Consider the following 20,973-nt stretch of genomic DNA (forward strand, 5'->3'; position numbering starts at 1 on the left):
CAAATATTTTATAGCTGAAATTCATTTTTAATCTCAGTGTGACAATTTTGAAGACAAATCTGATTTTTCTTTTATATGTTTAGCATTTATCTTAAAGGGAAATGTTTTAGGCCTGCATTAGTTGGCCTTTCTTTGAGACTGTTCTGGGATATGTTGTTTGCCATATGTTGTTTTCTAGACAACTCTGGTTGGAGAATATTTATATTTGATGCCTTCCCTAAAATAAATTTAATCTTTTATAGTCTGCCCTATTCATTGGGGAACCTTCATTTGAAATTTTTGGCATTAGAAGGAAATCCTCTGAGAACAATTCGAAGAGAAATTATAAATGTAAGTGTATTTGGAATTCAGCTCTTTGTTTTTAAATTGAAATGTAGACATATATGTTGATCTATAAAACTGCAAGGTATGTCTTGGTGAATGTCTTTGTCTCCACCCTTTTAGAAAGGAACACAAGAAGTCCTAAAATATCTACGAAGCAAGATCAAAGGTACTTTAAAGTTTTCTTTTACGTTTTGAAGGGTTCATAAAAAGTAGTGAAGAATTAATAGTATGTGAATTTAAATGTATTTTGGGTACACATATTTGGAAATAATAGATCCTGGCAGGTGTGACTCTAATTCTAAATCCATATAGGCTGTAAGAATGCTATAAGTATGGGTTCTGTTGACTGGGAAGCATATTGACAGGTATTTGATTATCTACTTTTCATGCACAGCTTCGCTAAACTCTGACAAAAATTAAGACAAAACACACCTTTCAGTATATGTTAATTAGCAAAAACATATACCAAAAGTGAAAATAATACAGTAAACTTAATTTTTAATAATTCACTAAACATGTGATAGACCCCGTTTTTATTTTGTCTCTATCATTATAGAATAAACTAAAACATTTTGGAAAAAAAATAGTCATACGAATGTTTTGCTAAGTGACAAACACTCCAAAACATAGTGGCTAAATGCAGCAGCTGTTAATTTAGCTCACAACTCTGTTGGTTATGCATAACTTAGCTTAGCACTACGTTGCCAGTCAACATATTAAATAAAATAATTACATAGTTTAGCTATTTGTTTTCTACTTTATCTTTCAAGTAAATTATTAAAATAATTTTCTAAGGCTCTTATTTTCTATCAATGAAAGCGTTTCCTTCTCCAGATATGCTTTCTTGTCCAGAAGAAACTGATTATTCTGACATGAATCAATTAGAGGTCATGTCAGACTGATCAAAATTTTATGAACAGAAAGCCAAGATGAATTTTATGTAAGTTCCAGCTATATACAAACATTTCTGCTAGACAGCTTCTATCCGAAGATGGGAGAATAAATCCATGCATGTAATTTTATTATTCCCCAAAACTCCACAAAAAGAAAATTGGTAATGGAAATGTTTTAAAGGTATACATCCATAAAGATAGGGAGAATGGGGAAAAAATAAAATAATAAACATGTGGACATTGGAAAGTGAGTTGTTTAGTCTGTTTGGGTTACTATAACAAAATATCTTAGACTCTAATTTATAAATAACAGAAATTTATTGCTCATGGTTCTGGAGAACTATGATTAAAGCACCAGCAGATTTGGTGTCTGGCAAGAACCTGTTCCTTTTTAGGGCTCTGCCCTCAGTGTCTATTTACTTTATAAAGGCCCTACCTCTTAATTGTTACCACTGTGGTTAGATGTCAACATAGGAGCTTTGAAGTGACGCATACCTTTAGGCCATACCGTGAGTAAGCAAATGGTAACTGAGTTAGTAGATCGGAAAGACCTTTTGGCCATTATGGATAATGCTATAATAAACATTAATGTATCGGTTTCAGTGTGAATGCATGTTTTCATTTCTCTTGGGTGTATATACCTAGGAGTAACATATATCATAACTCTATGTTTAATCATTTGAGGAACTGCGAAACTATTTTCCAAAGCAACTGCACCAGTTTACATTCTTAGCAGTAGTGTATTAGGGTTCTGATTCCCCTACATCCTCATCAACATTTATTATTTGACTCTGATTCTAGCCATCTTGATGGGTCTGAAGTATCTCATTATGGCTTTAATTTGCATTTTTCTCATTAGTAATGGTGGAGAGAGCATCTTTTCCTGTGCTTTATTGGCCATTTGTGCATCTTTAGAGAAATGACTATTCAGGTCCTTTGTCCATTTAAAATTTTTTTTTAATCATTGTTCTGTAAAGAGTTCTTTACATATTTTAGATACAAATCCCTAGTTAGATATGTGATTTGCACATATTTAATAGTTTGCTGTGGACTGTCTTTTCATTTTCTTGATGTTGTTTTTGAACTATTAAAGTTTTAATTTTGGAGAAGTCCAATTTTTCAATTTTTTTTCTTTTTTGTTCATGTTTTTGGTTTTATATCTAAGAAAGCTTTACAAAATCCTAGGTTATAAAGATATGGCCTATACTTTCTTCTAAACATTTTATACTTTTGTTTTTCAATTTAGGTCTTTGATCAATTTTGAATTATTTTTTATATGCAGTGTGAGGTAAGGATCCAATTTCATTGTTTTGTATGTGGCTATTCAGTTTCTCAGCACCATTTGAAAAGAGTATTCTTAGTATTCTTTCTGCTTTGAATGGTCTTGGCATTCTTGTCAAAAATCAACTGACTATAAATGTATTTGGTTTATTTCTCTACCATCAGTTTTATTCTATTGATCTATATGTCTGTCCTGTGCTAGTTTCACACTGTCTTGATTACCCTTGCTTTGTAATAAGTTTTGAAATCAAATCAGGAAGATTGGTGGCTCCCACTTATTCTTCTTTCTCAGGACTGCTTTGGCTATTCTGGATTTCTTGCAATTCCATATAAATTTTAGAATTAACTTGTTAGTTTCTACAAAGATAAAGATTCTGCATTTCTGTAGATCAGTTTGGGGAACATTATCATCCTAACAATATTAAGTCTAGCATTCATGAGCATGGAATGTATTCCTATTTTAGATCTTTAATTTCTTTAAACAATGTTTTATAGTTTTCAGCATATAAGTTTTATATTTCTCTTAAATTTATTCCTAAGCATTTTATTATTTTTGATGCTATTAGGAATATAATTGTTTTCTTAATTCCATTTGTGTGCTGTTCTTTGCAACTGTATAGGAATACAATGACTTTTGAATGCTGATTTTGTATCTTGCAGCCTTGCTGAAATTATTAGTTCCAATACTTTTTTGGTGTATTCCTTTAGATGTTCTATATACAAGATTGTGTCATTTGCAAATAGAGATAGTTTTACTTCTTCCTTTCCAATCTGCATGCCTTTTATTTCTTTTCTTGCCTAATTCCTTTGGCTAGACCCTCCAGGACAATAATGAATAGGAGGTCTGAGATTGGACATCTTCGGGGGAAAGCATCTAGGTTTTCATTATTAAGTATCATTAAGTTAGCTGTGGGTTTTTTATAGATGCCCTTTATCATGTTAAGGAAGTTCCCTTCTGTTTCTAGTTTTTGAGTGTGTTTATTCTAAAAGAGTTCTTGAGTTTTGTCACGTTTTTTTCTGCATCTGTTGAGATGGTCATGTGATTTTTAAAATTCTGTTAATATGCTGTATTATATTAGTTGATTTTTAGGTGGTGAATCAACTTGCATCCATGGCTAAATCCCACTTGGTAATGGTGTATAATTCTTTGTATATGTTGCCAGATTTGTTTTTTAGTATATTGTTGTGGATTTTTATGTCCTTGTGCATGAGAGTTATTGATCTGTTGTTTTCTTGTGATTTTTTTTTTTTTTCTGGTTTTGGTAATAGCCTAATACTGGTGTCATAAAATGAGTTGGGAAATGTTCCCTCCTCTTTCGTTTTTTGGGTGAATTTATGAAGAGTTGGTATTCATGCTTTGAATGTTTGGTTGGATTCAGCAGTGAAGACATTTAGGCCTGGACTTTTTTTTGTGGCTTGGTTTTTTATTACTCTTCACTTAGATTGTTTCTTCTTGAGTCATTTTGGTAGTTTGCATCTTTCTAGGAATGTGTCTGTTTTATCTGAGTTACTTAATTTGTTGGTATATAGTTGGTCATAGTTTATCCTTTACATTTTTGGAAGGTTAGTAATAATGTCCCCTCTTTCATTTCTGATTCTGGTAATGTGAGTCTTCTCTCTTTTTTTCTAGGCCACACTAGCTAAAGATTTGTCAATTTTGTTGACTTTCCAAAGAATGAGTTTTTAGTTTCATTGATCTTCTCTATTGTTTTTCTATTCTCTATTTCATTAATAAACACTCTAATCATTTGTTTCCTTCTAATTGGTTTAGGTTTACATTGCAGGTACAATTGATTGGGGCCAGCATGTGGGTGGTAAAAGAATTTACCAAGACAGTTGTAGTAAAGAAAGGCAGATTTATTAGAGAAGTTATGGAGATATGTTGCAGGGGTGCAACAAGTAGCACAGCAGAGAAGGGGCTGTCTGCCAATAGGCAGGTGCTGGAGGGGAGTTTTATAGGGTCATGTGTGGAGTGGGCCATGTGGAACGAAGTCATGCTGCTGGGGCTGTGTACAGAGCCAGGTATTTGGGAACAGGATGTTGTGCAAGCAAATTGTCTGTGATTAGAGTTTTCTATGATTAGCTGTCTCTTGGAACAGTTGTTCTCCCCCCACCTTGGATCCCTTTTCATCGTTGCTTACTTATCAGGACTCCAGAGTTTAATTTGCTCTTTTTTTCCAGTATCTTACGGTGGAAAGTTAGGTTATTGATTTTGGATCTTTTTTCTTGACATAGGCATGCATAGTTATAAGTTCCCCTCTAAGCATGGCTTTATCTATACCTCATAAGTTTTGGTATGTTGTGTCATTTTCATTTATCTCAAAGTATTTTCTGATTTCTCTTTTGATGTCTTCTTGACCCATTTGTTGTTTAAGAATATGTTGTTAAATTTCCATTATAATGTGCCCTCGACATAAAAAAATGTTTTAAGTCTTTTTGTCTGATATTAGTGTAGACACTCAATTTTGTAGTTGTCTTATTGCCTGGTTCTTTCCCGTGAGCTTGCTTGCGTGCAGTCTGCTGTGTACGGTCTAGGCTGTATCTTCTATAGATCCAGGAATTCATCCTAACTGCCTTTTACCACAACCTTCATTGTTTTTGAGAGTTTTCATGCTTGTTGTGAGTGAAGTCAGTTCTCTTGGGATGCGATTAGGAGCTGGTTTTATAACCTGTTTCTCACCTAAGCAGAATCTTTGAGCTGGGAGTGTGGAGCTGGGAATATGGAAGATGCCAAGCTTCTCTGAGAGTGACACTCCCCCTAGGAGCTGAACACTCAGTAGAAGGAGTCAGCAGTAGCCTTATGTTCTCTTGGTTTGCTTCTCTTTATTTGAACCAGCAACTTATGAGCCAGGGGAAGAGCAATCAGGGCCACAGTATTCTCATCATGCCAAGCTCAAGGTAGAGCCTCCTTTCTATGCATGGCACTGGAGTGAAAGAAGGGAGTCCTCATCCTGCTCATTAAGGATTTAGCATTAACAATAGGCAGCTGGTGACAGGATGAGAAATGCTGACACACATCTCTGAAAGAAAGCTCACTGGCAGCAAAGCAATACTCCTTCTCAAAATAAATAAAAATAGAATCATTTCCAGAGGCTTTAAATTATTACTAGTTTTTGCTTTATTTTATTTATTTATTTTTTTTGTAACAGCGTCTTGCTCTGTCACCCAGTCTGGAGTACAGTGGTACAATCGCAGCTCACTACAACCTCTGCCTCCCAGCTTCAAGCAATTCTTCTGCCTTAGCCTCCTGAGTAGCTGGGATTACAGGCATGCCACCACGCCCGCCTAATTTTTTTGTATTTCTAGTAGAGATGGATTTCGCCATGTTGGCCAGGCTGGTCTTGAACTCCTGACCTCAGGTTATCCACGTGCCTCAGCCTCCCAAAGTGCTGGGATTACAGGCGTGAGCCGCTGTGCCCAGCCTTATTTTAAATTTAAATTAAATTAAATTAATTTTTTTTTACAATTTGTAACCAGCTTTTTCTGAGGAGCAGATTAGCAGAGCTCCTCTTGCTGCCATGATGGAAGTTGATCCTCTGGGAGGTATATTTTCTGTGTGGAGTCTATGCAAAAGAACAAAAATTGGGTAAAACTAGCATATTGCCACAGTAAGCAATAATTTAAAGCTCATTGGCCAAATGTCAGTAGAATCTTTTACTGGGAGCGTCTCCATATATACCTTTGCCTTCATCTCAGTTTTTCATAGCTCTTCTATCTTTCAGCCCTTTGTGTTGTCTCTTTTCCTGTTTCTTTCTTCTTTTTTTTCCTTTTTTTCTCCTTTCTTTTGGGGATGAGGAAAATTTTTTTAGAACAGGATCGTAAGCCAAGAGAAAACCAAGCAAAAGACAAATGCATGTAAAGAATGGCCTTATTGTTTAAGAGGTTCAGAAGTAGAGAATATCCAGTTCATCTACTTTAAAAAATAAAGAGGAATATCTAAATAATAAATATTCAAAGCCTGAGAGAGTAATTTCCCAAAAAGAATTTTTTAAATTTTTGATTATTTTTTTATTTTTAGAAGTGGGGTCTTGCTCTGTTTCTTGGGCTGAAGTACAGTGGCACTATACTAGTTCTCTGCAGCCTCAACCTTCTGGGCTCAAGCAGTCCTTGTGCCTGAGTCTTCCAATCAGTTAGGATTATAGGTGTGTGTGCCACTACACCTGGCTATTTTTATTTTTTTGTAGAAACAGGGTCTTGCTATTTGCCCATTGTGGTCTTGAACTCCTAGACTCAAGTGATCATCCTGCCTCAGCCTCCCAAAGTGTTGGGATTTACAGGTGTGAGCCACCATGACCAGCCTGTATTTATTATTTATAAACTTTCAGTTTGTCACTGTGCTTCTTGCCAATAATTGATCATGTTATTAACATCCTATCAGTCTTCCTTCTGTCCCTGGTTACTCAATCACAATTAAATAATATCCCTGGGTATTTCCTGACATTTGTAGTTTCTGGGATTTGGTTATCTCTTCCATTTTTCTTGGTGTTTTTACAGGTATACATACTTAGAAAATTCCTTTTGACTTCAAAATAGGTTGAATTATTCAAAGCATATAGTGGCAAGACTCTTAAAACTGTGATAATCATATGAAGAACAGTTATGTGTGTGCATGATCTAAAGGGAATTACAAATAGAACTGAAACATTTATTTTGAATTAATACTTAACTTTGCACATACATACATGTAAAGGGCCCAAGACTTTTTTTTTAATCAAAGCATAACTTTATTATCTTTAAGTATTTTCTCAGTGAAAAGATGCTCAGTGAAAGAGCAGTCTACATACTTATCTAGAGGCACATAAGAATCACTTGTGGTGCTTTTAAAAAAATACAATGCCCAGGCCAGACTTTAGCCCAATTAAATCTGAACTTGGGGGTAATGGGGCCTAAATAGTTAAACAATAGTTAGAGTGGAATTGCATTTAATTATTTCTACATTTTCTGGAGCTCCTTGAGGAAAAGGTTGGGACACTTTATTGCTTCATATTTTTGTTTCCTTCAGCATTTTGTCTCTGCTTTTTAACTACTCTTTTCTGTTTTAGAGGTAAAAATTCATTGGTGAAAATTAAAAACAGTGCCAATCATTTGATTCAAAAGATGCTGGTAGAATGAGATAAAAACTTTGTGCTGAAATGAGTAGAAACTATTAACTTTAAAGAAATTGAACAATCCAGAGGCATGAAATTATGTACCAGTTTAAAATAAACTTAGATTTTTGTTAAACGTCACTTGTCTGTGATGCTTCAAATGTAGAAACGTGGTCCACAGATTCCTCAAACTCCATTGTGTCAAAGAAAAATCTTGTTCTCTTTTAAAGCTTATTAAGTTTTGGTCGTGATTAGTTTATATTCTTGCCAGTTCTAGCAGAAGTGCAGTAATTCGTGTAGGATTTAGGTAAACTTTCTGCAATGTACTGTTATGTATCTTTTGCTATAAAGAGTAAATATACAAGTCTCAGGTAGCCTACAAATATAACTCTGAAGTTACTATTATTGAAAAATTAATCTTTTCCTAATCTAGAGAACTTAAACCATTCTCCACAGATGATCATTATTATTATTATTTTTACATTTTAATTGGTGTGTTCTTATATTGAACCTGTACATCTCTGTCTGTAAAATGCAGATAATACCTTTTTGAAAGCTTTGTTTTTGAGAATCACAATTTCATGAGGTAGCATTGTGTGGAATCACCCTACAATGTCCTTGATTCATCTAAATAGTATTAACCCTTCTTATTTGGTTATCACAGACTTTCAAATAATCCTGATATCGATTTACTTGTTCTCTGTTCTAAATTGATATTTACCTAGCCTACATCAATAGGCTAGGTAATAGATATCAATGGGGATTGAGTCAGTGATGGTGTCCCCTCTACAATTAGGTTGCAGCTTAATCCCCAGTGCAACAGTACTGCGAATTGTGGCCTTTGGGAGGACTTTGAGTCTTAAGGGCTCCACTCATCAGTAGGCTAGGTAAATATCAATGGAGTATAATTTAAAATTTTGTTTTTATTGCTTATAAAATACCTTTTTAAAGACCAGGTTTGAGGTTTGCAAATTAGCAATCAAACGTGCAAATCTTGTACTTTAAATTACAGTTTGTGATAAGCCCAAAGGATAGATTTTAAAGGAAGACCCTTGTAAGAGCATCTCAAGCTGGAGACAAGTGAGTGCAACTTTATTGGTAGAAGATGTGTTCCAGTGGTGGTGATATTATGCCTGCCAAGGGTCAGGTCCTGCCAGATTGATAAAGTTCCCCAGTGGATGCTGCTATGGTTTCAGTGATGATGTCCCCTCTACAATTATGTTGAAACTTAATCCCCAGTGCAACAGTACTCAGAATTGTGGTCTTTGGAAGGAGATTGAGTCTTAAGGCCTCCACTCTCATGAATAGGATTGGCACCCTTATAAAAGGGCTTGAGGTTGAAGGCAGTGTTCTCTTGCACTTCTGCCTTATGCCATATGAGGACACAGCAAGAAAGCCCCCAAGCAGGCATCGAATGCTGGGTCTTGGTCTTAGACTTCTCAGCCCTCACAATTGTGGGAAATAAATGTCTGTTGTTTATAAATTACCCAGTTTTGGTGTTTTTTTTTTTTTTTTTTCTTTTTTTTTTAAATTAACTCTGCATTGCCTGAGGAAGTTTGTGGTATTTCGTTATAGTAGCACAAATAGACTAAGACAGGTCCCAACTCCAATTATGCCATTGTGGCATTAAGCTTAATTACTTTATTTGATTGTAAAAATTGCCTTTATTCAAGCTCTATCACCTGATTCTGATATGTGTTCTGAGTTTAATTTCTTCCTGTGTCACCAAGATCATCTTGCTATGCTCCCTTTGATAGACATAATAATGACACTTCAGTGATGGCCGCACCCTAATCCCTGAAACCTGTGACTAGGTTACCTTACATGGCAAAAGGCAATTAAGATTGCTAATTGAGGCCGGGCGCGGTGGCTTAAGCCTGTAATCCCAGCACTTTGGGAGGCTGAGGCGGGTGGATCACGAGGTCAAGAGATCGAGACCATCCTGGTCAACACGGTGAAACCCCGTCTCTACTAAAAATACAAAAAAATTAGCTGGGCATGGTGGCGTGTGCCTGTAATCCTAGCGACTCAGGAGGCTGAGGCAGGAGAATTGCCTGAACCCAGGAGGCAGAGGTTGCGGTGAGCCGAGATCGGGCCATTGCACTCCAGCCTGGGTAACAAGAGCGAAACTCCGTCCCAAAAAAAAAAAAAAAAAAGATTGCTAATTGATTGACTTTAAAATAAGGATATTATTATTGTGTTGGCCCAGTATAATCACGAGGATTCTTAAAAGTAGAAGAGAGAAGCAGAAGAGGAGGTCAGCATAATAGGATGTGAGAAGAACCTGCTGTTGCTGGCTTAAGATGGAGGAAGAAGGCCATGAAGCAAGGAATATGAGGTGCCTACTACGAGTTGGAAAGGGCAAGGAAACAGATTCTTTTTTAGAAAAAGGAATGCAGGCAGACCTGCCAAAACCCTGATTTTAGCCCAGTGAGACCCATTGCGACTTCTGAACTACAAAACTGTAAGATAACGTTTGTGTGTTTTAAGCTAAGTTGTGGTAATTTATTAAAGCAACCATGGAAAACTGCCTGTAAATTGGGCATAAAATAATTTATGGCAGTAAGTTATATATTAATGAATTGGAATCATATTTTCAGTTTCTTTTCAATCTTGTACTAAGGAACAGTCTTTGGGAAATTATTGTCTATGTTAGCAGGTTTAGGATGGACTCTGTACAATGGGCCTGGCCATAGTTTATCACACACACTGTCTTACTCATTTTTATGTCCCCAGCACTTAGTACAATGCCACAGAGTAGAAGCACAGTAACAGTTTGGGGGATAAATGAATACACTTGTTGTAATTACATCTAAACCCAGGGATTGCTGCTGATTATGTATTATCAATTTATGTTCATTGTCTTTCATGTGATAAAGGTGGGATGCTTGACTAGAGAAATAGGTTTGGATGACGGTTCTCAAACTTTAGTGTCCATTGGTATCACCTGAAGGCGTTGGTGAAACAGATTGCTGGGCTCCACTCTCAGAATTTATGATTCATAGGTTTGGGGTTGAGCCTAAACTTTTGCATTTCTAACAAGTTCCTAGGTTAAAGTGATGTTGCTGTTTTGGGGACAACACTTTGGGTCATTTTATGCCTCTGTCCCTCTCAGATGTCTTCTCAGGGGACAAACTAGCTCTGCATGTTTTCCAAGAATTATCTGCTTTTCTTTTTGTAGCCACCCATTCTATTCTTAGGCATTTTACTGTATAGGCCTGGCTAACATATTTAGTAGTTTTCCTAAGGTTCATTCTTCTTCCACCCCCAGCCTTGTTGCCTCAGAAAATAATGATTCACTTAGTTCCTCTCATTTTAAGAGTAATATAGGATTATACAATCAAACATTAAAAATATCTGAAAAATGAAATGGAGAAGTTTAAAAGATGGCAAATTCTTTTAACAACTTCTGTTATTGACAAGAAGGTATAATTTCTCACTCCATTCTGAGGTGGTTACTCTCTTGGAATTTACCCTAAATACATACTGCTTCCATAAAAATATATTCAACATACATATATTATTGTACTTACCATACTATTTTGTAATTTTGTTTATCTTGTCCACTACATTGAGTTCTTCTTTCTTCACCTCTTAAATAGTACTTACACTAGTTTATATGTGCTGGATAATGTTGTAGAATGAAGGAACAAATAAATAACCAAACGGATCCTAGGTTTTTACTTTTATTTCTAAGAGATGGTCAGGCTCATCAGCTTTTCTAACCTCTTGTAAAACTTCTGGAGAGGCAGAGTGATCAGTACTTACTTGCTTCAAAGGGATAAATTGAAGCTCTGAAAACTTCGTTCTAGGTGACACTTGTTCAACTAAGTCACCCATCATGCCTTCTAACCTCATCACATAAATGCATTTGAAAACTTCTTAAAAAGGTTTCTCCATTCTTGCTTTATGTGATTGACGTCTTATTTGGCTATGTTCTTGTCAGTCACTTGTAAAATTAAACTTTTTTTTTTTTTCTGTCTGGAAACTTACAGGATCTTCTGTTCATTGCCATTGTTTGAAATTTTATGTTAATATACTTTGATGTGGTTCTACTTTTATTTATTGTGTTTGGCTTATATGGTCCTTTCAATTTGAAATTTTGGTGTTTTATAAAATTATGTAGTTTTTTAAAAATGAAAAAGACAGTAAATGCACATGGCAAAAAAAATCAACATGCAAAGATATATAATGAAAGGAAATCTTCTCTCATAACAGTCTTCTCCACAGAGACAGTAGACTCTCTCTTTATATTCCCCTTGATGCTAATTATTAAAAGGAGCTCTTTGGAAATTGTTGGGAATACCCCATCTCATTACATGATCGTGGTAGTGTACATAGGTATTTTTAAAACAATGCTGGATGTTGTTGCTAGTTTAATATTGTCTCTCTGCTTATTTAATTTTGGCACTGTATTATATATTATATAAAGTAACTTAACCAAACTGCTAGGGAAGTAGTACTACTACCAGAGCATTAACTTAGTAATAATACTTTCCTTAATGTCTTTCATTTCTGTTTGATATCCTGTCATTTATTCTGTGCTACTTCTGTGCATAAAGTATTCATATGATACATGCATGGGTAACAATAATAATTTAATCATTATTGACTAATGAATAACTGGTAGGCCCAATGCAAGAGAAATATACTTAGTAATATTCAACAAATGTTTATTGAATGCCTACTGGGCTGAAGCAAGATCAGTGATACTACTAATTTTTTGTTTTCTTTAGGCATGCCTTCAGCTATTATGTATGAATTTTGGGACTGTTTCATCATTTTCACAGTGTTCAAAAGTGATAGTCGTATTTTACGTCTCTCTATATTGTTCAAGTCTTTTTTGCAAAAATATCACAAAGTCATTTCTTTTAAAAAGTGTATTTTTTAATATATATATACCATATGATGACAGTGTTAAACAGTATCTGGAGATTAGTAAGGTGGTTGATGGTTTGTGAATGTGTGAGTATACATGCATGTTCGGAAAATATCTATCAAAAATAAAGTCTTGCATTTGCTAAGAAATAACTCTTAACATATAAAATGTACCAAAGACCCAATTATGCAAATTGTCAAATTTTAAGTGATTAAGGATAATCAATTTTATTGTCTCCTAAACCTAAACTACAAGCATATGTTTATTTCGTAGTCATTTGAGGGAAATAATATTTTTCTTTCATCAACAAATTTCTTCTAATGGACCATATTATTTTGCATAAGAGGAAGGATTACTTATTATTTGTTCTTATACATCGTAGTTATTCTATGAAGGTTCTTTCTTACTGCTAAATTTCCTTTCAGTAGGATTTACTAGACAGTTTTGAAGCCATGCTACAGTAACTTTTATCTATTTTCCATTAATTAAATATTAAATTCCAGACTGATAATTGAGTCATTGGAAATAAAGCATATAACTAAAGACATTCTTACCAATAATATCTAGAAATCATGTACACTGTTTTCATATATTAAGAATTTTAACAATGACTTTGTAGTATAAATATTAGCTTCATCTAACTTTTCTTTGCCAGATGATGGACCTAGCCAAAGAGACTCTTCTACTGAGACTGCCATGACACTACCAAGTGAATCCAGAGTCAATGTACACGCCATCATCACATTAAAAATGTTAGACTATAGGTATGTAATTCACTATTATTATTATTATTATTATTGTTATTACTTTGTAGAAGTAGGGTCTCAGTGTTACCCAGGCTGGTCTTGAATTTCTTGGGCTCAAGCAATCCTCCTGCCTTGGCCTCCCAAAGTGCTAGGATTATAGGCTTGAGCTACCATGTCTGGCCTAATTTATTTTTTAAAAAATATTACCATACACATAGGAAACTTCTCAGAAGGAAACCCTTCAGAAAAAAGACAATTGTTGAGGAAAAATTCATTAGAGTACTTGACCTAGAATAATGGTAATTGCAAAAAAAACCATGATGAAATATAAGGATATTAAAAGTGTAATAAAAAATAGAATGATATTAAAAGTATACATGACCTTCAGTGCCCATTTGTTCTGCAGTTTGTGTTTTATTATGCTTGAGAGATAGATGGTTTTGTTAAGTGATATTTTTTATGGGAAAATTGTATTATTATTAAAAAAAGAATGACAATATTGATAATAAAGTTCTCTAACTCAGTAACCAGCATTCAGAGAGAATTTTTTATTGGTGGTGGATGTCTATGCCAGTAAATAAGAAATTACTATTATATAATTAATGAAAACCTTGATCAGCAAGCAAAGCTTGAGAGGTTGTACCCTGCTAATTTTATCTGAACATAAGTCAAATAATATAGTAATAATGTGCTCTGGTAGCAAATATACCAAAGCTTAAAAATTACAATGTTAGTATATAAATTGAGGTCAACCAAAAAATTTTAAATATTTTTTTTGAAAGTATATGAAATTGGAAAAGAAGGTACCTATACAGAGATTGAAGGTAGTTGTCAAGGATCGTTTTCAGTACTGTCTAAGGCACCAACCACCAAAAAATAAGCAAAACTGTCAAAGTTTTTGTAGCAATTGGTTCATTTATGGGTATTGTAGTGAAAATACAAAAGAATATAAACTCAAGTCACTAGATTTATTCAAGTATCTACACAACCAACATTTGTGTATGGTATTTTTAAAGTATCAGTTAAGAACTATCTTCTTAGCAGTCAGGATAGTTTCCATTTCACACTTGTGTTTCATTCACGTTATTCTCACCTCTTGCCTGCCACTCTTAGAAATCACTACTCTAAGCAGCAAAATGACAGGATCACATTCACACATAACAATATTAACCTTAAATGTAAATGGGCTAAAGGCCCCAATCAAAAGACACAGACTGGCAAATTGGATAAAAAGTCAAAACCCTTCAGTGTGCTGTATCCAGAAAACCCATCTCACATGCAAAGACACACATAGGCTCAAAATAAAGGGATTGAGGAAGATTTACCAAGCAAATGGAGAGCAAGAAAAAGCAGAAGTTGCAATTCTAGTCTCTGATAAAATAGACTTTAAACCAACAGAGATCAAAAGAGACAAGAACATTACATAATAGCAAAAGGATCAATGCAACCAGAGAAGCTAACGATCCTAAACATATACACACCCAATACAGGAGCACCCAGATACATAAAGCAAGTTCTTAATGACCTACAAAGAGACTTAGACTCCCAAACAATAATAGTGGGAGACTTTAACACTCCACTGTCAATATTAGACAGATCAACAAGACAGAAAATTAAGGATATCCAGGACTTGAACTCAAATCTGGACCAAGTGGACCTAATAGACATCTACAGAAATCTTTACCCCAAATCCACAGAATATACATTCTTCTCAGCACCACATCACACATACTCTAAAACTGACCACATAATTGGAAGTAAATCACTCCTCAGCAAATGCAAAAGAATGTAAATCATAACAAACAGTCTCTAGACCACAGTGCACTCAAATTAGAACTCAGGATTAAGAAACTCACTTAGAACGGCACAACTTCATGGAGACTGAACAACTGGCTCTTGAATGTTGACTGGATAAACAATGAAATGAAGGCAGAAATAAAGATATTCTTTGAAACCAACGAGAACAAAGACACAATGTACCAGAATCTCTGGGACACATTTAAAACAGTGTCTAGAGGAAAATGTATAGCAATAAATGCCCACGTGAGAAGCAAGGAAATATGTAAAATTGACACCCTATCATCAAAAATGAAAGAGCTAGAGGAAAACAAAAAAAAAAAAAAAAAAAAAAAAACCCTCAAAAGCCAGCAGAAGACAAGAAATAACTAAGATGAGAGTAGAACTGAAGGAGATAGAGACACAAAAAACGCTTCAAAAAATCAATAAATCCAGGAGGTGGTTTTTTGAAAAGATCAACAAAATAGATAGACCACTACCCAGATTAATAAAAAAAGAGAGAAGAATCAAATAGAAGCAATAAAAAAACCATTAAAGGGATATCACCACTGATTCCACAGAAATACAAACTACCATCAGAGATTACTACAAACAACTCTATTCACGTAAACCAGTAAACCTGGAAGAAATGGATAAATTTCTTGACACTTACACCCTCCCAAGCCTAAACCAGGAAGAAGTTGAAACCCTGAATAGACCAATAACAAGGGGTGAAGTTGAGGCAGCAATAAATAACCTGCCAACCAAAAAAAGCCCAGGTCCAAATGGTTTCACAACCAAATTCTACCAGACATACAAAGAGGAGCTGGTACCACTCCTTCTGAAACTATTCCAAACAATCCAAAAAGAGGGAATCCTTTCCAAATCATTTTATAAGACCAACATCATCCTGATAACAAAACCCGGCAGAGACTCAACAAAAAAGAAAACTTCAGGCCAATATCCATGATGAACATGGATGCAAAAATCTTCAATCAGATAGTGGCAAACCGATTGCAACATCACATCAAAAAGCTTATCCATCACAATCAAGTGGGCTTCATGCAGGGAATGCAAGGCTGGTTCAGCATACGCAAGTCTGTAAACGTAATCCACCACATAAACAGAACCAAACACAAAAACCACATGATTATCTCAGTAGATGCAGAGCAGGCCTTTGACAAAGTTTAACAGCCCTTTATGCTAAAAACTCTCAATAAACTAGGTATTCGACGGAACGTATCTCAAAATAATAAAAGCTATTTACAACAGACCAACAGCCAATATCATACTGAATGGGCAAAAACTGGAAGCATTCCCTCTGAAATCTGGCACATGACAAGGATGGACTCTCTCACCACTCCTATTCAGTATAATATTGGAAGTTTCAGCCACAGCATTCAGGCAAAAAAATAAAAAAATAAAAAAGAAATAAAGGGTATTCAATTAAGAAAGGAGGAAGTCAAATTGTCTCTATTTGCAGACGACATGATTGTATATTTAGAAGACCCCATCATCTCAACCCAAAATCTCCTGAAGCTGATAAGCAATTTCAGCAGTCTCAGGATACAAAATTAAGGTGCAGAAATCACATGCATTCCTATAAACCAATAACAGACCAACAGAGAGTCAAATCCAGAATGAGCTGCCATTCATAGTTGCTACAAAGAGAATAAAATACCTAGAAATACAACTAGCAAAGGATGTTAAGGACCTCTTCAAGGAGAACTACAAACTACTGCTCAAGGAAATAAGAGAGGACACAAACAGATGGAAAAACATTCCATGCTCATGGTTCAGAAGAATCAGTATCGTGAAAATGGCCATACTGCCCAAAGTAATTTATAGATTCAACACTATCCCCATCAAGCTACCTATGACCCTCTTTACAGAAGTGGAAAAAAAAAACACCTTAAACTTCATTTGGAACCAAAAGAGAGCCCGCATAGCCAAGACAACCCTAAGCAAAAAGAACAAAGCTGGAGGCATCACGCTACCTGACTTCAAACTATGCTACAAGGCTACGGTAATCAAAACAGCATGGTACTTGTACCAAAACAAAGATATAGATCAATGGAACAGAACAGAGGGCTCGGAGGCAATGCCACATATCTGCAACCATCTGATCTTTGACAAACCTGACAAAAACAAGCAATGGGGAAAGGATTCCCTGTTTAATAAATGGTATTGGGAAAACTGGCTAGCCATGTGCAGAGAAAAGAAACCGGACACCTTCCTGACACCTTACACTAAAATTAACTCCAGATGGATTAAAAACTTAAACATAAGCCCTAATGCCGCAAAAACCCTAGAATAAAACCTAGGCAAAACAATTCAGGACATAGGCATCGGCAAGGACTTCATGACTAAAACGCCAAAAGCATTGGCAACAAAAGCCAAAATCGACAAACGGGATCTAATAAACCTGCAGAGCTTCTGCACAGCAAAAGAAACAATCATTAGAGTGAACCGGCAACCAACAGAATGGGAAAAAATTTTTGCAATCTACCCATCTGACAAAGGGCTAATATCCAGAATTTACAAATAACTAAAACAGATTTACAAGAAAAAAACAAACCCATTCAAAAGTGAGCAAAGGATATGAACAGACACTTTTCAAAAGAAGACATATATGAGGCCAACAAACATATGAAAAAATGCTCATCATCACTGGTCATTAGAGAAATGCAAATCAAAACCATATTGAGATCACACCTCATGCCAGTTAGAATGGCGATCATTAAAAAATCTGGAGACAACAGATGCTGGAGAGGATGTGGAGAAATAGGAACACTTTTAGATGGTTGGTGGGAGTGTAAATTAGTTCAACCATTGTGGAAGACAGTGTGGCGATTCCTCAAGGACCTAGAAATAGAAATTCCATTTGACCCAGCAATCCCATTACTGGGTATATATCCAAAGGATTATAAATCCTTCTATTATAAAGACACATGCACATGTATGTTCATTGCAGCACTGTTTAGCAAAGATCTGGAACCAACCCAAATGCCATTGGTCATAGACTGGACAAGGAAAATGTGGCACATGTAAACCATGGTATGTTATGCAGCCATAAAAATCAATGAGTTCTGGCCTTTGTAGGGACATGGATTAATTGGAAACCATCATTCTCAGCAAACTGACACAAGAACAGAAAATCAAACACTGTATGTTCTCACTCATAGGTGGATGTTGAACAATGAGAACACATGGACACAGGGAGGGGAGCATCACACAATGGGGTCTGTTGGGGGCAATAGGGGACGTACAGCAGTGGGTAAGGAGGTTGGGGAGAGATAGCATGGGGAGAAATGGCAGATATAGGTGACCAGGGGATGGAGGCAGCAAACCACATTGACATGTAGGTACCTATGCAACAATCCTTCATGTTCTGCACATGTACCCCAGAACCTAAAGTGCAATAAAAAATATATATATATCTCATATATATATATATATATATATATATATATATATATATATATATAAAGAAATCATTACTCTAAGCTAAATTCCTTTTACCACGCTAACACAGGTAGTTCTTCTTACAGAGCATGGCAAGTTAGCATTTTTTTTTTTATTTTTTATTTTTTTGAGGCAGTGTAATGCTCTGTTGTCCAGGTTGTAGTACAGTGGCATTATTTCAGCTCACTGTAACCTCCACCTCCTGGCTCAAGTGATCCTCCTCCCACCTCAACCTCCCAAGTAGCTGGTACTGCTACATGCTATCATGCCCAGCTATTTTTTTTTATTTTTTGTAGAGATGGGGTCTCTCTATGTTACCCCGGCGGTTCTGGAACTTCTGAGCTCAAGTGATCCTCCTGCGTCAGCCTCCCAAAGTGCTGAGATTACAGGTGTGAGCCACCATGTAATTAAGCCATCAACTTAACATATTTTATATTCCAAATAATATACCCATTTATTCAGTAGATATTTTTGGAGTCTACTAAGTATCAAATTCTGTGCTAGGTATCATAAATAAACTGATTTATGAGATGGACTTCATTCCTGCCTTAGACTTTTTTAGCTTAGAATTTCTTTTATGCCTGGCTTCTGGCTTCCATTCCTTCCTCTGCAGATAGCACTTATTGAGTCCCTATTCTAAGGGAAACTAGGTACATATGCTATTGCTTTCAATCATGTAGACAGTCTATAAAGTAGTATTGGTCCAATTTTATTTTGAATAACCATTTCTACTTCTTAAAGACACAGATATCACAAAAGCATAATTGTAGGTTGCTTTGATTCTTAATTTATTGTAATTTGTTTTTCTCAAAGACTTTAACTGGAAAGGAGTATTCTATTTAAAATTTAAATTCTGAATCTCAAGGCATAAATGTTTTAAACTAAAATTTTTAAATAGCCTGAGTCTTTTAAATTTTACGACCATGAATCAGTTCCCCATGACTTGAGCATTTCTGATTGAAGGGGTGAAATACTGCATCTACACAGAAGAAAATGGGATGCTAAATCAGAAGTAGGAGGCATAATAACTGAAATGTAGGTGTTCTTTTTACATATTTGTATTACAATGCCTTTCTTATACAATTCTTCCATATTATACATTATATATAATATTTTTTTCTGTGCATACAGTCATTCATTTGGGATTCCTTTTTTTTTTTTTTTTTTTTTTTTTGAGACAGAGTCTCACTCTTGTTACCCAGGCTGGAGTGCAATGGCGCGATCTCGGCTCACCACAACCTCCGTCTCCTGGGTTCAGGCAATTCTCCTGCCTCAGCCTCCTGAGTAGCTGGGATTACAGGCATGTGCCACCATGCCCAGGATTCCTTTGAAGATTCTTTTAGGTGGATGACATTGTGTTAGGCACTAATAATTTTAAAAGAAGAATGTAAGGATAATGGCGAATTATAACATCAAAAAATGGTTAAATCTGCAAATGTTAGAGTTCTATATAGTATTCCCGGTTATCCACATTTTTGCTTTATGCAATTTTGGTTACTTGTGATCAGCTACAGTCCAAAAATATTAAATGGAAAATTCCAGATGTAAACAATGTATAAGTTTTAAATTGTGCACGTTCTGAGTAGCATCATGACATTTTATGCCATCCCTCTTCGACCTGCCCAGAACATGAATCATCCTATTGTCCGGCATATCCATGCTGTATATACTACCCCTCCTTAGTCACTTAGTAGTTACCTTGTTATCAGGTTGAAAAAATGTGGTATATACTATATAGGATTTGGTCCTCTCAGAAGATTCAGGCATCCATGGGGGTCTGGATAAAGGGGAACTGGTGAATTTTTTTTTTTTTTTTTTTTTTTTTTTTTTTTTTTAAGAATAAAGGAAAGGAAGAAAGAGGAAGAGGGAGAGGGAGAGAGAATAGGGGTGTTGTTTTATTGCCCTGGCTAGAATGCAGTCTAAAACTGGGTATGCCTGTAATTGTGTTTAATAATAGAGACATTAAAAAAAAAATGAGGGAAGAAAATAGTTAACAAGCAGCCAACCAATATTTCATTTAAACCTGTAAATACGTGTGATGTAGTACTGATAAGAGTGTATATTTTGTGTATTTAAAGTGGAGAGTTCTATGAATGTTAATTAAGTCTACTTGTTCCGGATCTGAGTTCAAGTCCTGAATATCGATGTTAACTTTCTGTCTCATTGATCTGTCTAATACTGATGTTGAAGTCTCCAACTATTATTGTGTGGGAGTCCAAGTCTCTTTATAAGTCTTATATATCTGGGTATTTCTGTATTGGGTGCATATATATTTAGGATCTTTAGCTCTTCTTGTTATATTGATCCGTTTTTCACTATGTAATATCCTTCTTTGCTTCTTTTGATCTTTGTTGCTTTGAAATCTATTTTATCAGCAAAAATTGCAACTCCTGCTTTCTATTTATTTATTTTAGCTCTCCATTTGGTTGGCAAATTTTTCTCCATCCCTTTGTTTTGAGTCTTTGTATATCCTTGCATGTGAGATGGATCTGGATGTAGCATACCAATGGGTCTTGGCTTTT

The 20,973-nt window shown here is 35.4% G+C and overlaps 1 protein-coding gene across 4 annotated transcripts in view; it reads left to right on the forward strand.

Annotated features, from left to right (window-relative positions):
- Positions 1 to 20,973, forward strand: part of LRRC40 (leucine rich repeat containing 40) — a 70,619-nt gene that overhangs the window by 36,597 nt on the left and 13,049 nt on the right. For all 4 annotated transcript variants that reach the window (XM_032296598.1, XM_032296599.1, XM_032296601.1 and 1 more), the window contains 3 exons: positions 243 to 330; positions 445 to 490; positions 13,120 to 13,228. In XM_032296598.1, coding sequence (XP_032152489.1) covers positions 243 to 330; positions 445 to 490; positions 13,120 to 13,228 — 243 coding nt within the window. The remainder of the gene's footprint in view (positions 1 to 242; positions 331 to 444; positions 491 to 13,119; positions 13,229 to 20,973) is intronic.

This window comes from Sapajus apella, unplaced genomic scaffold, assembly GCF_009761245.1.
Source record: "Sapajus apella isolate SASKATOON/1434 unplaced genomic scaffold, GSC_monkey_1.0 scaffold36, whole genome shotgun sequence".
Taxonomy (NCBI): Eukaryota; Metazoa; Chordata; class Mammalia; order Primates; family Cebidae; genus Sapajus; species Sapajus apella.